The following is a 17,049-nucleotide window of genomic DNA, read 5'->3' as shown; positions in this document are numbered from 1 at the left end:
AGCCTCTGGCTCATGGGGCTATGAGCCATTGCATTTTTTGCTTACTTACGGGCGTATGAGCCGTTGATGATGATCGTTTTTGTATGCGGACACGAAAATTCTATGGCACCCTAGTTACCTACAGCTCCGCTGTAATAAGAGACAATGTCAGCTAAAAAAGAGGCTCAGTAGGAGTGGCACGAGCCGTACTCACGCTCTCTGCGGAGGGTGTGGGTTCGGGCATAACAATCGGCACGTTATCTTTAAGTGTTAGTTTTGCTTAGCTCGTTTCTCAGTTTTGGGTCATTGGCGTTGTCAGCACAAGCGCGCCGAACCCAGAGATTGTGCAGTCTGCAGTCTCCAGGGGTGTGTGCCGCTGGTCATGGGCCGTCGTCGCGTGACGCCGTCATTTTCACATCAGCGTCGTCACACAAAGTCCTCGCCAAGCTATCTCACGTAATTGTCGTCATCCAATTCTTATACAGTTGACGTCACGCCGTCCTCGTCACGCCATCGTCGTCCTACAACGTCGTCAAACAAGGCACGCCACGCGGTCTTCTTCACATGATCGTCATCATACAGATGTCGTCATGTCGTCGTCATCATGCACTCGTCGTCATCCTATTGTCACACCTCTTTTGTCGTTTAATCGACGTCATTCCTTCATCGTTTCATCGCATTGACGCTGTCGTCATTCAGTCGCCAACATGCCAGCGTTATGCCATCGCCGTCATTTCGTCGTTGACATACATTGATTCTCATGCAGTCCTTGTCTTATCGTCATAGTGAAGCCATCATGGCCCTTTCATTGTCGTCATTGCAGATTCTTCATCCGATTCTCGTCATACCGTCATCGTCATGTCGTTGTCATCAAGGCAACATCGTCATACGATCGGTCGTCATCCCATTATCATCATGCCGTCGTCGTCGTACTGCCCTCGTTATGCTATCTTCATTATTTCAGAATCGTCATGCCACGGGTAAGCATCGTCTTCATGGCGCCTTCGGATGCGCTAAACTATCCGTAGAACTACTTTGAGCGCTCGAGAATTAAATATGAGCGTAGTAGTTTAAACGAGAACGCTATGATACATTTTTTTTCCCATTGAAATGTCATGAAATAAACGAAACCTTCGAATTCCCAAGCGATTTAGTGAGTTCGAGACAGGGAGCGAAAACGCCTGGCCCACACCACAGCCTACCGCTTGAATATTCGTACTACACACTCCAACCATACTACGTGTTTTTTCGTCGACTTCGATTTTCCCTTAGCTTATCAATTCTACACTCCAAGTAAAACAACAAATATTTCGCATCTGTTTTCTTGGTTTGATTATCTGTTGATTCCATATGGGGTAGGGTACCTACAAAGCTCTAGAATACGGCACAATGAGACATCCAAGCGCAGGGGCGCTATGAAGGAAGGCCTGCAGTTCTTCCAAGCTTGTACTCTTCGTGAGCTCTGCCGACCCCGTCTCATAAATGAGCTAGTCGTATGGAGACATGACATTTAACTCCAGGGACGCGTTTAGTTAATTGGCTAACATCACTTGCACGTCACCTCGTGGGTGGATGGCAAAGACAGACTCACGTGGTCAAATCGTGGGGATCCTTCTTTCATTTGTTGATTGTTCCACAGGGTACATATGCCGTGAGAAAATTATTAACGACAAATATGTTTTGTAAGTTCTATTACAAGCTCTGTGAAAGTTTAGCAAACATTTTAAAAAATGGGAACCCGACGGACGCGACATCAGCTGAAGACATCCAACGTACTGACATCAAACGCACGTTCTCCACCAAAAACGACGTAGTGTACGAGGGTGGTGGTGGTGGTGGTGGTGGTGGTGGTGGTGGTGGTGGTGATGGTATCATGATGATGATTATGATGAAGCAGACGGCGAGCTCTCCTGCACAACGACGTGTGCGTAGTGCCCGCATGGGCACTTCTTGCCTTCTGTACGGGGAATGATACAAGTAAACAATACAAGAACGATGCAACGATACAAGTCAATAGAAAGAGGTGATACGCCTTCGAAGGTGCAGGCTGCAGACGCTTCGCGGAGTCTGCAGATAGGCAGGGACGCATTCACGTTGACAGCTTGCATTGCTTGACTGCCCTGACGATTTCGCACCTTTGAAGGTGCTCTATTTCTGCTAACAGTATGTGTGGCATGCCTAAGCTTTAGCTCGGGAGCCCTCATCGTTTCATGGTAAAAGCAACTATATAGACATTCCTGGCACATTTCCGCCGTCACTGTCGCCGTGATATTCCGTATAAAGTCCAAGTTTCATAACCGCGTGGCCGCGAGCTGCATGATATAGGTGCGAGTGAGAGCGTGCGAGGATGAGCCGAAGATGGTGACTCGATCTCACTCGTACAAGGATGGAAGGCGGGGAGCAAGCGCGCCGTCTTCCATCGTGCGCGAGACACCGGGAGAGGGGCGCCGTGCCATACGCCGGCGTCTGCGTATGGCACGGCTTAGCGTAGTCGCGCCGGCTCCATCGTGAAAGCGACAGGCGATCGGTACATAGTCTAGGTATGCCGAGGGCTGATGGTTTCTTGCGCGGAGCTTGCCGTGCTTAGGACGCGTTGAAGTGAAAGACAACACTAGAGTCAATTCGCTCGCTGCATATGCCGCTCTTCGTGACGCCAACATTTTGACAGCGAGTGTCCGCGGTCATCGAGTGAGATGTGTTCAAGTGTCCCTGTGCCCACATAAAACCATGCTTGTGAATTTAGTCAAAACTCGAATGTTTAGAAGTTTACAGCCGATAAAAGTACTATCCTCCCTTCGTATAGTAGTCTAATATATTGCTATCGCAACCACAACAGTAATCTCGATGCGGGTTGGTGCATTTCAAGGAAGAAAAGCAATATCAAGTGCAGCAATTACATTTCTTACTACGCCAGTGTTCTTATAATAATGTTCGATATGTTCAAAATACAAGAAAGCCAAGGGACATCTTTACAACTCCGTAATTAAGCAATGAAAAACAATCATACTAATCCCTACAGTACACCTAATAACACGCCAAGAGCAGATAAACGTGATCTATGACACTTCTTTCTGAAACACACCACTATTTTTATTATGACTTTCGCAAGACACTTGTAAACATTGTAGCAATATTACCTAGACTATGATTTCATATATGCCGTTTTGCCGCTTTATCTTCTCTAAGAGATTCACTTGATAGAAATTTGTTGTCTGTTTTTGCTGGCGAATTAAATATGTGCAAATATTGGCTGTGTATATTTTTTGGACTTACCCATTCTTATCAGTCATAATTAGAAATATGCACAGCCATAATTTGATATTGTGCTCCCCGAACTAGATAGCCTGTAAGTTTATCTATTAAATACAGCACATTTTGCCCAAATCTGTACAGCGGTTGTCTCATAAATGTATTTCAGCGTTTGACATGCCTTTCAATACGGAAATCCGAATAGTCAACACGCGCGCCATTGTGTCGCCCCCCCCCCCCCCCCAACACGTTTTTTTTTTCTTTTTTGTTTTTTTAGCTGGCTGCGGGTCTTACACACTCTTCTTTCAGCTAATTTCACTCACCGCTAGAGCTCGCGAGTGGGCCAAAATAGAGCTTATTAGCAAAGCACCATGTCTCGCTAAACAAGCTTTAGAAATGGAAGAGAGGAAAAAGAAGAACGACACGGAGGCCACGCCCTCGCGCGCTGGCACGCGAGGACCACGCGACAAAGGAGAATCTCTCTCGTGTTTTCGAACACGCAGCTAATCGTGGCGGACGCATTTAGAACCATCGCAGAAAGGAACGGCATCGTCCTACCACCTGTCATGGGGATCAGTGTACCTAGCGGCATCGAAATGCACCGTCTTCGCCAAGGCTGCCTGTCAACCATCTCGGAACAGACGCCATCCCGCAAGACGCCTTCCCCGATTTCATTCGCCGCACTTCCAGATGGGGCCAAGGATGACGTGTCCTACGCGTTCAGTAACTTGGCCACCGAGGACGTCCTCCCAGATGATCGGGACCTCAAGCAGTGGTACACGGTCGAAGAACGCACTTGCGGCAGCCACGCAGGATATCCCAGGAGGCTGTTCCCGAGGGCCGAGTGGTACCCGCTCGTTGGTATGGGCGTCAAGGACACCGTGCTTCTGTGTACCACCATGCAAGTACCATGGACCGCGCAAGGAGCCTGGCACCAGACGGTGGAAGCCTCGAGGTTCACCGTGCGCCTACTGATGCAGAGGTAACGGTCAATTCGGTGTTTTCTATTATTCCGTTCCCTTTGATTACCCCTACCTCCTTCCTTTTTTGCTCTTCCTGAGCTGCGCTACAAGCCTAAAGCTTTCACGTCCCAAAGCCAAGCAAGGGGTTACGATTGAGCGCCTTGAATGGACTTGTGCGAATTCGGCAATGTCTCGTATCGGCACTAGTCTGGCAGAAGGAAGATAAAGCCCGCCGAAAGCGCAATTATCGCTATTCTTTTACAAAAAGTCTAGAGGAGAGACAAACACGACTTGCTCCAAGGAGAACCCGTCCGCAAATTGGGAGGTTTGTATCTTCTACGCGCGAATATAGCACCTATCATTTTCATTTATCCATTCGTTCCTTGGTAGTTTTGGTTCCCCAACTGATTTAAACTCTCCTCACAGCTACACCACATCATTTCGTTGGATAGCATTGTTTCAGGAAGGGTTACAGCCTATGATTCAGTGTTATTGTATTGATATATCTTCGTGTGCGAACAATGGTATAAAAAAATGGGCTAAGATTAGCATAGCTCCATACGATAATAATAATAATAATAATAATAATAATAATAATAATAATAATAATTGTCACGCTGACGAAGAAGATGCTTTAATCATCGTCGGAAGAAGACGATGTTCTGGGCTTCGCGCGCTGGCTACCATCTTGTCAGCTGATATAATAATTGTAAATATTCTGTAAATACACGTCTGACTGTTTTTAACCCCGTAATAATAATAATAATAATAATAATAATAATAATAATAATAATAATAATAATAGCAACGAGAACAACAACGTCATCTTTGGGTACGTGATAAGTTGGCGCTCCTATGTATATACGATGCCCCTCTCTGCTACCATACAAATTGCATGAGAATCAAATAGCAAATTAACAATTGAAAAGCGTGCATTCAGACACTTTTTTGTCCCAAAGGGCAGCTTTCTGATACCAAATTGTGTTACATAGACAAAAGCGCAGTATCAAAGGATGAAGTTCAGGATTTTGCCCCTTTATGAAAAAAATGCCAAAATTGAAAACACAACAAAAGTGCTTGAAATTCTGGCACGAGAAACTGACAGTAATACGAGTGGCACATGACGTATTAATCACAGTACACCGGGAAGTATATTATTTGGACACTTTCTTAATTTTTTACGTTTTTTTTTTTGTTTGGATTGACGTCGTGTCTCAATAAATAAAATCGAAGAGAAAAATTATTACCTAGAATACCGCTGCTAGAGGTCTTCTTAGTCGCGGCTTAACATCAAGCTTGAAATACAAAGGAAAAAAGCGATTTTTTGGCAATCTATAAAACCTTTACAGTGTGGTGAGGATGAGTTAGAATAAATTGTTATATCCTAATACATGGCAGTTGGATTTCCACAACCAACATTACTATGTATACTCCGCGCCAATCGTCATTTCGTAGAATATATGCATGGTAAAAAAGCCCAATTGAGCAGCCGGAATCTATTTTCCCGCTTCCCGGATGGGTGATGACATCGTTAGTGTTTCGATTCTGAAGGCGCTGTTTGCTTCGAATAAAGCAGGACACGTTTCGTGAGACGAGCTGCAGCGTTCGTCGGAGCCTTGCTTGACGACTGTGCATTTCAACAGCAGTGTTCATTGTAGTCGTGTATTGTGAACGCAGTGCGCGAGGTCCGAGTACGCGTGGATCGGAAGCGGCCGCGACCACGAGTGGCCGGTTCGTCGAGTGCGACCACGTGCCTTCTGCCGAGTGCAGCCTCGACGTGTCGGGCTGCAGGCGACGCATCCACCCGCGTGACACGCTGCCGTGCGCGTCGACGGTGCTGAACGCCATCAAGGCTGACGGCGGCGGCGACACGTACGGCGTGGCTGTAACAAGCAGCCGCATTTGGAGGCTACGCGCGAGGTAAGCCAAACACCAGTCCAACTAAAACGCTGCAGTCAATGTGCGGCCTCTTTTATTGCTATTCCATTTACGCCATCTTATCTCGTAAGAGACACCGTGATTGTAGGTCACATATATGCTCGTGTAAGCCAAGGTGTCACGATGAACTACTGCTTAGACCGGTTTGAGGTAATCATCTAGCGTAATCTTTCAATGTCAGATTATCGTTTAGCGAAGGGATTGTAGCGCTTTCGTCAAATACCGATGTCCGTACTTGTAGAAGGGCATGTAGACTGCTCATTTGTACCCAGTTCTGGGCTATTTGGCTTTACAGTCAAAGCTGTTATGAGGTAGCGAGAGTATGTAAAAATATACGGGCTGTGAAGAGCAAATTTTTAGTTCGCATAATCCGTGTTTTCTTTCACTCACATATAACTTGAAATCTTAGAAAAAGAAGACACGAGGTAAAGAGCTGCACCAAGTCTATAACTTTGTAGCTGAGTAATATATGAACGATATATTTCTAAAATATGCATGTGTTGAGTCATAAAGCGGACAGTATACCGTTGGTAACATTACGCGAATTCGTAGGCGAAGAGGAAAGCTAGAGGCTGCGGGCTTGTTTACTGTTTGTCTTCTCTATGGACACCTGAATCATACACCTACCATGAAAAAGACGCAATATCACAGGAGTAATGAATGCGATAAAGTTTGTACGAAAGTACGTGTTATAGATAAAAGCGTGCAGGATGAGAAATAGTACGATACACCCGCCGTGATTGCTTAGTGGCAGCGGTGTTAGGCTGTTAAGCATGAAGTTACGGCATCCAATCCTTGCCAGGGCGGCTGCTTTCGACAGGGGCGAAATGAGAAAATACCCCTATACTTTGATTTAGGTGCACGTTAAAGAAACCCAGGTGGTCCAAATTTCCGGAGTGCTGCACTGCGGCGTGCCTCATAATAAGATCGTGGTTTTGGCAGCTAACACCCCTAATTTATTTTTATTTTAGAAATACCATAAATATACAACTGGTATGTAAATATTTAGGAAAGAAAACAGACAAGCGCACCAACTTAAAATAAAGCGATAGAGAAAATGTGTTGCTGCGCGTTGTCGATCCGCCGTGGTTATAATACGCGGAAGCCCAAAGTCGCTGTAGCCACTTTTGCCTCGCAATCTGTAGTGTTCCGTGAGACCAGTCGCTAGACCATATGGTGGTCAAATATGGTCTTACAGAAAAGGTATCGCCTGGTGGAAGCTACGAGTCACTGTCATTGTGTCCTCAAAGGAGCTAAAGAAAGGCAAAGTTGTTATCCACCCGACTGTAGAACGAAGGGATAACGGAAACCCATAAGGGTCTCTCAGCCTAGGCGATGTGCCTTGGCTCACATCGCCTTCGCGATGTCAACAACCACATGCGCAGCGTATCCTGTAGGCGCATTGAATACAATAGAAAGTGGAAGAAAACGCGCCCTCCAGGAGAACTCGACACAGAGTTATTTGGTTCTCTTAGCAGGCATACTAAATATTGCGACACTGATTTTCCCGTTCATTAGTCTTGAGAAAAATACAGAAAGTCCGCTGAGTAGCCAATGTCTCGTGAAAATATATACATCTGGATGCCGATGGAAAACTGAGCCCTGACTTACACTCCGTACCGCCCGAAGCATCGAGGTCACCTCGAAACGAAAGAATTCGAGAACAAATGACACTGTATGTCCCGTTTAATGTCCAGCCGCAACGAATTTTAAACTTTGCTAGGGGCGCTATAACATAAAACTATTCCAAACTTTTCTATTCCAATTCTGCTATCAGCCCTCCGCGATTGGTCAAAAACTTTTTTCGACCACCCCCCACTTCACCGGTCTGTCACGCGACCTCACGAAAACCGCAATACCTCCCCACCTGATATGATGTGTACACACTGATTATGCATGATTTGACAGAAAAAAGAAAAAGTTATTTCAGATTCGACCCCTTTTCGCCATTAGTTCTCGGCTATTGGTAAAGTTTTCGGGCTGCATCCACTTCACCTGCCTGTCACGCGACGTCACAAAACCGCTCGAACTCACCGCGTCAAAGTGACGTGTACGCGATAAAGATGCATTAATATGCCGAACAAAACTGAATTTTTTTCGGAATAGCCACAGGCTGCCCCGTTCCGAAAGGAATAAAAGATGGCTGCCGCCGATCGCTGAGACGCTGGCTACTCGCACCTGCCGGAGAGCATGGGTGTATTTGCGTATAATAAAACTTCTTGCGTGACCGTGTAACGTTTTCAAGCACTTTCGGCACGTTTACTACCTCATTCTGCCAACTCTTCTTTGCTGAGGGTCAGCTTTAGCGTCATTCTTAAGCTTCCGTTGCATGCCGCCGCAATTTTCGACCAGCCGCCACAAGCCAAGTAAGGGAAGCCGACCAATCGCAGACGCCGGCACCACCCTCTTCATCCGGTTATCGATTTTCAGTGCACTGGCTCTGCCCCAGTGAATCCCTCTCCACTTGAGCGTTCTCCTCGCCTCTTGTCAGCCAATTAGATACGACAAGCCGCTCAGTGTAGGCAATGTTATTCGTTTTTCAAGCAAACAAAAGTGACCTCCTATGAACGAGGAGAGCGTTTGATTGGTCTGTTCAGACAACACTGCGGGTGACCGCCCGGTGCTTGCGTCGGTGGTTACGCAATTTTGACGTCAGGAAATTTGAATAGAAACATATTGGAATAGTTTTACGTTATAGGGCCCTAGGTTGATTCAAAATGAGTAGCACCAGGCTATGATAGTAGTCTTGGCAAAGATTGGCCGGTAATTTTTGATTTAATAAATTAGAGCCCGCAAATGGCATTTAAGGAGCCGGCGCGTGACGCAAATCACAAACCACGGCCTGCGTTATTTCAATTGGCCCGGGTGATGAGTAAACTGTCAGATTTTGCTAAAGGGTCAAGCGAGTTCGATCTCAGTGATTTGAGGTCTCCTCCATTTCAGCGAGCGAGCGGCGTTTTTGTGGGTTTCGGTGTTGAAAACACATATTTTTCTACGTACAAAGAGGCCTGCTTGTATTTCATATATATGTAATATTTTGCACGAAGGTTCCTCTTATCCGCACCTGCGCTTTTTTAAACATGGCTACTTTTACGGTCAGAAGTTTTGATGTGGTTATTCTTTAAATTAAATGGCAAACTATTAAGGCGTTAAGGTGAAATACTGTACTGCTCGTCTAGAAGCACTGATCTTTCTTACAAGTCCGATGAATCCTTTTGTGAAAGCAATGACTAGCACTAACTTATTTTTTTTTACAATTTGCTTCGCTTCGCTTCATTTGACCATGACCTACCCAAACATCCGTGGGTGTTATAACGCAAAACTATTATAATTATTCTATTCCATTTCTGCAATCAGCCCTTCACGGTTGGTCAAAATTTTTTCGCACCACCAACACTTCGCTTGTCTGTCACGTGACGTCAGGAAAACCCTTCAACTCATATGACGTATTATGAATCATTAGACCGAAAAAAGAAAAAAAAAACAATTTCAGATTCTGCGACTTTTTCACCAAGAGCCGTCCGCTGGTGGTCAAAGGTGTTTGGGCTTTGCCCACTTCGCCTGCCAGTCACGCGATGTGAAAAAACCACGAAAATTCACAACCTCGAAGTGGCGCAACAAAAACGAATTTTTTCGGAACTTTTGCGTGCCAGATGATGTTGTGAAGCCCTTTTGGCACCCATACCCGTTACCGAAATTATACGGACCAGGGATTGCAGATAAAACTAATTTTCTCCTTCGTCTGTAAATGCACATTGAAATAAGACTGCAGTACAAACTTGGCATTACGAGTTTTTTAACGCCCTCATTGGTTTCCGTTTACGCATGTTAATTACGAAGAAATTCCGTTTTGTTGGCGACCCCGTGATTCGCGTACTTTTGTTCAAGGGTACCCCACATCGCTCCACCACCTTTGTTACCCTGAAAGTTCGTTTAAGCGTCATTTTTACCCTTCCGTATCATGTCCCCGCGTTCTTCTACCAAAAAGCGAACGCTAAGGAAAGGGAAGCAGGCTAATCGCCGACGCCAGCACTGCCATCCTGGTCCGGTTATGTACTTTCACTGCGGTAGCTCTGCCCCAATGAAACGCTCGCCACTTCTACGTACTCCTCGCCTCTGGTCCGCCAATTAGAGAAGAAAAACGAGTGAAGGTAGGCAATGCTATTCGGTTTAGAAGCAAAGCAAAGTCTCGTCCTATAGCGAGGAGTGTTTTCTATTGGCCTCTGTAAAGAACGCCGCGGGTCACCGAACGACGCTTGCGTCGATGATTACGTAAGTATGACGTCAAGAGATTGGAATAAAAACGGATTGGAATAGCTTTATTTTAACGGGCTATGCTATTTCACTTCTCCACCGAAATTATAGACGCCCGTATAAACAGTGTTCGAGCGCTGTATGTTGCTTCCTCTCATTGACGGGGACAAATTGTGCGTTTTACGTTCATTGCGCGCATGAAATAGCAAAGCTGCCTTTCTTTGGCTTTATCTTTTTATATACGTAGCAAAAAGACGATCCTATGTATTTAAGTATGTTGTGGAAGGAATACGCTCTTACTATAAACACGAATACTTATTAAATGTGCAACAGATTGCTATGTCTCTTTCAAAACAATATTTTATAACAATATTTCAACAGCAACACTGTAAAAACATAATCGAAAATAAGGTCTGAGTTTTTGTTTCCGTCCTCTAGAGCGAGTTTGTAGAACTATGTCGTGTCTACCAGAAAAAAATAAATACCGTGGAAGCGAAGTGCTACCCGCTTCACATGCAGACATAGGAGCGCGCTATTGAACCACTCTGTCTCTGCTTCCGACGGTGCTGCAACGATAAGCTTTGGATTATCAAGGTGCCATGGCGATTTGCACAACAGTGTCTCCAAAATCGCTTTCAAGAACAGCCCTACGCTGTTTACGGAGAGTTGAGACAGGCATCAATCAAAAGATCCTGTCGGACTACATACAATTTACCGACTATATCGACAGCTGCCCTAGCTTTATTACAGTGGCTGCTTTTGCCTCGAAAATCGAGCCAGACGTTTCGTCATCTCCATAGGCTTCCAAAGCTGGATCTTTAACGCCTGTGGGAACGAAATTTCAGCTTTCCACAGCCTAATCACTACATTTCTCTCGCGTGGCTTGTTTTCTAGGACGTCTCTTTCACCCGCCTTCTCCAATATTTGCCCTACCTTCAGGTATTCGTGAAAAACCTGTTCGTTCTACAGAAAACGCGCAAGCTTCCGCCAGCAGCCACTTGCGACGATAGCTGCCACGTGTCCAGATTAGCTGCCTATAAAAGAAAGCTTCGCAATTCAAGGAGCATTCGTCCAGGTATACGCTGATCGAAGCCGGTACCAACGCCTTTCCGGGGTGGTCTCTCCACCAACCGAGATAACCAGGAGTCTAGCTTCAGTGAACGCAGCACGAAGGCGAATGAGTCGACAAATCGAAACACATGGATGTGGGTGGATGACAATTTTCCCTTTCATGATCCTTCCTCCCATTGCGCGCTTCAGTAGAACTGATTTCCGATGTTCAGTGTCCATGTGCTGGGAGATGTCGAATTATTCACCTTCCTTCTTCGACGTGTTAACTTCCTCGTTAACTCAGAAAGACCGCCAATGAAAGGCGTTGGTCATGAGGTCGATCTCTCCGGACCCGGACGAATTTTTCATCAACTGAGGAGCTTTGTTTCTGAAAAACGCTGAAGGGTTTCCTTTAAAACGTCATACTACAGTTGAAATTAAAACAAACAGTGAAAATGAGTTTCACAAAGCCGAATTTTTATTTCGCTTCCACTTTTTTTTAATTCTGTAAAAAATGCGAAAATTCGCGTGGATGACTTTTTTCTCATTCATGAGCCTTCCTCCACGTTGACTGCATCCGTACAACTCAGTTCCCATGTCCTCAAATCTCTACAACTCCTTTCTTCTTCAACTGCAAATGCGTTATCCATATCACAGAAAGCATTAGATATAGTGTTTTATTTCACCCTTTATGGTTAAGTGAGAGAGTGTTCGAAGTAACTCGAATAGTATACGTACTCATCCATGTTCTCGTATGCTGCTGTTGTGCATGGCAAGCCCCGTCTCTTCTCCTACACTTACGCTCTCTAAAGCTTCTTCAGCACATAACTATTCCTTTGGCAGAGCTCATTCATATAGACAAACCTTCTTTCCTAGATGTGTAAAAGGTAAATCTGTCCTTTACTCGTTCTGAAGACATTGAAAGGATGATAGCTATTTTGAAGTAGATTCGATTAACTGTGCTGAACACATCATTAGCAGCTTCACACAAGCTCAAACGATCGAAAAGTTGATTTCGGAGATACAGTGCGTTCACCTGCTGTAAAAAGTTTTTTTTTTTATTTTCCGATTGGGAAAGCGGATATTGACTCTCCCCCTGGCTGAGTCACAAAATATTCGCATCTTTTCCTTCCTTCCATCAGGTTCTCCGCGAACAGAGAAGACGGCAGTACGGCAATCCCGACAGGAGTCGCCCGTCGTCGCCTGCATCGCCGCACGTGTGGCTGCCGTCTGCTCAGCTGCACTTTGTCACTGCTGCAGCGTTACAACACCACCAGGCTCTGCAGGCGGCCTCACCGTCCCCTCAGCTGTGCTTATCCAAGCTGAGTAGCTGACCGTGCGTTCTCTCCTGACCACGTGACCGGCGACTTCGAAGCGCACTCCGTTCGCTGGCACGATGGCCACACTAGACGTTTAGGGGCGCAGTGGGGGCTCCACTACGTTCACGGGCTGGTGTACCTGCGCAGGGTTTGGCGAGGACGCCCCCAGCAACCGCTGCGAGCTAGTCGCCGTGTCGCTATCCCGCGACGATAGTGCAACGAAACTGTGGCGCCGCTTGCGGGGAGTGCGTCCAAATTTCTTTCGTATCTTTTTACATTCTTTTCAGTGTATTTGTGTGAAAGTAGTATTGTTGTATGTGTTTATAATACAGTTTTTTGCGATCGAAATATGTTGCTGTGTTAATTCCTTGAGCATGGCGTTTGTGGGCGATAGTAATGGGCGAAATTGAATGAGCCCTGCACTGTAATTCTATTATTTTTAATACATAACTATACCGTTCAAAAGCTACGACGTCATATCGACAATCCTGCCTCGCCACGATGTGGCCAGCCCAGTCAAATGGTTCTGTTTGTGTGCTTGACTGTAATACCCTGCAATGGATTGTAATCCACGGATGCACAGGGGTTCTTGGAATTGCACGCCGCGCTGCTCGGAAGGAAGTCCTTCTAAAGCTGCCTGCATTCAGCCTTCCTTTTTAGGATTGCTTGGGGGATAGCCGCAAAATATGAACACAGTCACATACGCAGAAATGTGTTCGTATCGCTCAGACCTAAGAGGGACTTGCGGAGTATACGTTCGGACGGGGTGATGGTTGGGAAGATGAAGTAGAAGCGCGAGAACATGATTACCCAGCTTAGTATTATTATTATTATTATTATTATTATTATTATTATTATTATTATTATTATTATTATTATTATTATAAATATTATTGGAAGATCCACCCCTCCTTAAGCGTTACCTTAACTGTGGTATCTCAGAAACGCAGTATCCGTTCCAATAAGAACACAAAGCGCAGCGTGAACTATTGCCTCCGTTTGTAGCCCTATCTTGAAAACTTTTACTGGTCGATCGCAAATGTGACAGCTGATGTTGATTTAATTGGTTTACGAAGGTCATGAAAGTTGACTTGCGCATATTCGTACCTACAAAACGGCTCGAAATTCCTCACTGGTTTTCCTCAACGGGGGTATGAGCCAATGCCCATCGGGGTTATGAGCCGTTGATGATGAGAGTTTTCGACATGGCATTGTGTATATGTCGCATGCGTGATTGGAAAGAATATAAAAACTTTTCGCTTCACTTTGCTGAGTGCTTGTAGCCTCTGGCTCATAGGGCTATGATCCATTGCATTTTTTGCTTACTTACGGGCGTATGAGCCGTTGATGATGATAGTTTTTGTATGCGGACACGAAAATTCTATGGCACCCTAGTTACATACAGCTCCGCTGTAATAAGAGACAATGTCAGATAAAAAAAGAGGCTCAGTAGGAGCGGTACGAGCCGTACCCATGCTCTCTGCGGAGGGTGTGGGTTCGGGCATAACAATCGGCACGTTATTTTTAAGTGTTAGTTTTGCTTAGCTCGTTTCTCAGCTTTGGGTCGTTGGCGCCGTCAGCACAAGCGCGCCGAACCCAGAGATTGCGCAGTCTGCAGTTTCCAGGGGTGTGTGCCGCTGGTCATGGGCCGTCGTCGCGTGACGTATCCAATTCTTATAGAGTTGATATCACGCCATCCACGTCACGGCATCTTCGTCCTACAACGTCGTCAAACAAGGCTAGTCAAGCGGTGTTTTTCACCTGATCGTCATCATACAGATGTCGTGATGTCGTCATCATCATGCACTCGTCGTCATCCTATTGTCACACCTCTTTAGTCGTTTAATTGACGTCATTCCTTCATCGTTTCATCGCATTGACGCTGTGGTCATTCAGTCGCCAACATGCCAGCGTTATGCCATCGCCGTCAATTCGTCGTTGACATAAATTTATTGTCGTGCAGTCCTTGTCAAATCGTCATAGTGAACCCATCATTGCCCTTTCATTATCGTCATTGCAGATTCTTCATCCTATTCTCGTCATACCGTCATCGTCATGTCGTTGTCAAGGCAACATCGTCATACGCTCGGTCGTCATCCCATTATCATCATGCCGCCGTCGTCGTACTGTCCTCATTATACTATCTTCATTATTTCAGAATCGTCATGCCACGGTTAAGCATCGTCTTCATGGCGCCTTCGGATGCGCTAAACTATCCGTAGAACTATACTTTGAGCGCTCGAGAATTAAATATGAGCGTAGTAGTTTAAACGAGGACGCTATGATACATTTTTTTTTTCACATTGAAATGTCATGAAATAAACGAAACCTTCGAATTCCCAAGCGATTTAGTGAGTTCGAGACAGGGAGCGAAAACGCCTGGCCCACACCACAGCCTACCGCTTGAATATTCGCACTACACACTCCAACCGTACTACGTGTTTTTTCGTCGACTTCGATTTTCCCTTAGCTTATCAATTCTACACTCCAAGTAAAACAACAAATATTTCGCATCTGTTTTCTTGGTTTGATTATCTGTTGATTCCATATGGGGTAGGGTACCTACAAAGCTCTAGAATACGGCACAATGAGACATCCAAGCGCAGGGGCGCTATGAATGAAGGCCTGCAGTTCTTCCAAGCATTGTACTCTTCGTGAGCTCTGCCGACCCCGTCTCATAAATGAGCTAGTCGTATGGAGACATGACATTTAACTACAGGGACGCGTTTAGTTAATTGGCTAACATCACTTGCACGTCACCTCGTGGGTGGATGGCAAAGACAGACTCACGTGGTCAAATCGTGGGGATCTTTCTTTCATTTGTTGATTGTTCCACAGGGTACATATGCCGTGAGAAAATTATTAACGACAAATATGTTTTGTAAGTTCTATTACAAGCTCTGTGAAAGTTTAGCAATCATTTTAAAAAATGGTAACCCGACGGACGCGACATCAGCTGAAGACATCCAACGTACTGACATCAAACGCACGTTCTCCACCAATAACGACGTAGTGTACGAGGACGCTGCCGCACAAAATCCCGAAAGAGGATGCAGAATGGCCATGGTCATCAACGCAAGCCTTTCAGAAATTGCAGGCGGCTCAATAAGCTGAAGAAGCGTGACTGAAGCTGAGGAGCCATCGCTCTAGCTGCGGCGGAGGGCTTCAGAACCGGCAAATCACTAACCATTCCAACTGATTCACATTTCCTTAACAGCAGAATAGGCCACCGCGCACTAAATGTACTCCTCGAGATGAGAGGCAGCGTAACATTCCACACAACAAAGCCACAGCCGATCCAACACAAGATCCTGTGGGTGCGGGGACATGGAGGAATGCCGGGGAACGAAGAGACGGACAGAGTGGTTGAACGGTATACAATCCGTGTACCCGAAGAATCCAAACTGGATAGTCCACCGTCTGTTCCCAGTGTCTACTCCGATTTATTGGCAGACTACTGCAGTGGAACCAGGATACGATATCCTCCCTCATATAAATCACTCACGACGGCGGAGGTCAATGATTCGAGACAGCTCCAGACAGGAACCTTGCCCAACATAAGTATATCAAGTAAAACTTCTACCCCACCAGATGCGCAGCTAAAGACCATATATAAGATCAAATGAGAATGCCAACATATGACAGCAGTCCCCAAAATCATAAATCCAAGTGACGAGCGATGGCAGACACCGTTGGCCGCCGACCGCTGCTAGGACCAAATCGGTCTCGTGCAGTGAGCAGGCAGGGAAGCTGAAACCGCTGGAGCCCTGGACAAAGGGTCCCACCCCTGCTAAACCTAGTAAAGAGCGTCAAAAAAGACCCTGTAAATAGAAACCAATAAATGTTTGGATGTGGATGATGATGATGATGATGATGATGATGATGATGATGATGATGATGATGATGATGATGATGATGATGATGATGATGATGATGATGATGATGATGATGATGATGATGATGATGATGATGATGATGATGATGATGATGATGATGATGATGATGAAGCAGACGGCGAGCTCTCCTGCACAACGATGGGTGCGTAGTGCCCGTATGGGCACTTCTTGCCTTCTGTACGGGGAATGATACAAGTAAACAATACACGAACGATACAACGATACAAGTTACTAAAAAGAGGTGATACGCCTTCGAAGGTGCAGGCTGCAGACGCTTCGCGGAGTCTGCAGATAGGCAGGGACGCATTCACGTTGACAGCTTGCATTGCTTGACTGCCCTGACGATTTCGCACCTTTGAAGGCGCTCTACCTCTGCTAACAGTATGTGTGGCATGCCTAAGC

The 17,049-nt window shown here is 45.7% G+C and overlaps 1 protein-coding gene across 1 annotated transcript; it reads left to right on the top strand.

Annotated features, from left to right (window-relative positions):
• Nucleotides 1-3,794: 3,794 nt before the first annotated feature.
• Nucleotides 3,795-13,099, top strand: LOC126546052 (uncharacterized). Its single transcript, XM_072287543.1, has 3 exons — nt 3,795-4,210; nt 5,868-6,110; nt 12,575-13,099. The coding sequence occupies exons 1-3, from the start codon at nt 3,795-3,797 to the stop codon at nt 12,756-12,758; spliced, it is 843 nt and encodes a 280-aa protein (XP_072143644.1). The 3' UTR covers nt 12,759-13,099.
• Nucleotides 13,100-17,049: the final 3,950 nt, after the last annotated feature.

Source organism: Dermacentor andersoni, chromosome 1 (genome assembly GCF_023375885.2).
Source record: "Dermacentor andersoni chromosome 1, qqDerAnde1_hic_scaffold, whole genome shotgun sequence".
Taxonomy (NCBI): domain Eukaryota; kingdom Metazoa; phylum Arthropoda; class Arachnida; order Ixodida; family Ixodidae; genus Dermacentor; species Dermacentor andersoni.
This window is presented reverse-complemented; position numbering and strand designations above follow the sequence as displayed.

Coding starts and splice junctions, on each gene's coding strand:
- LOC126546052 (XM_072287543.1), top strand. CDS start 3,795: ATGGGGATCAGTGTACCTAGCGGCATCGAAATGCACCGTCTTCGCCAA. Junction 4,211..5,867: donor GTGCGCCTACTGATGCAGAG/GTAACGGTCAAT, acceptor TTGTGAACGCAG/TGCGCGAGGTCCGAGTACGC. Junction 6,111..12,574: donor ATTTGGAGGCTACGCGCGAG/GTAAGCCAAACA, acceptor TCCTTCCATCAG/GTTCTCCGCGAACAGAGAAG.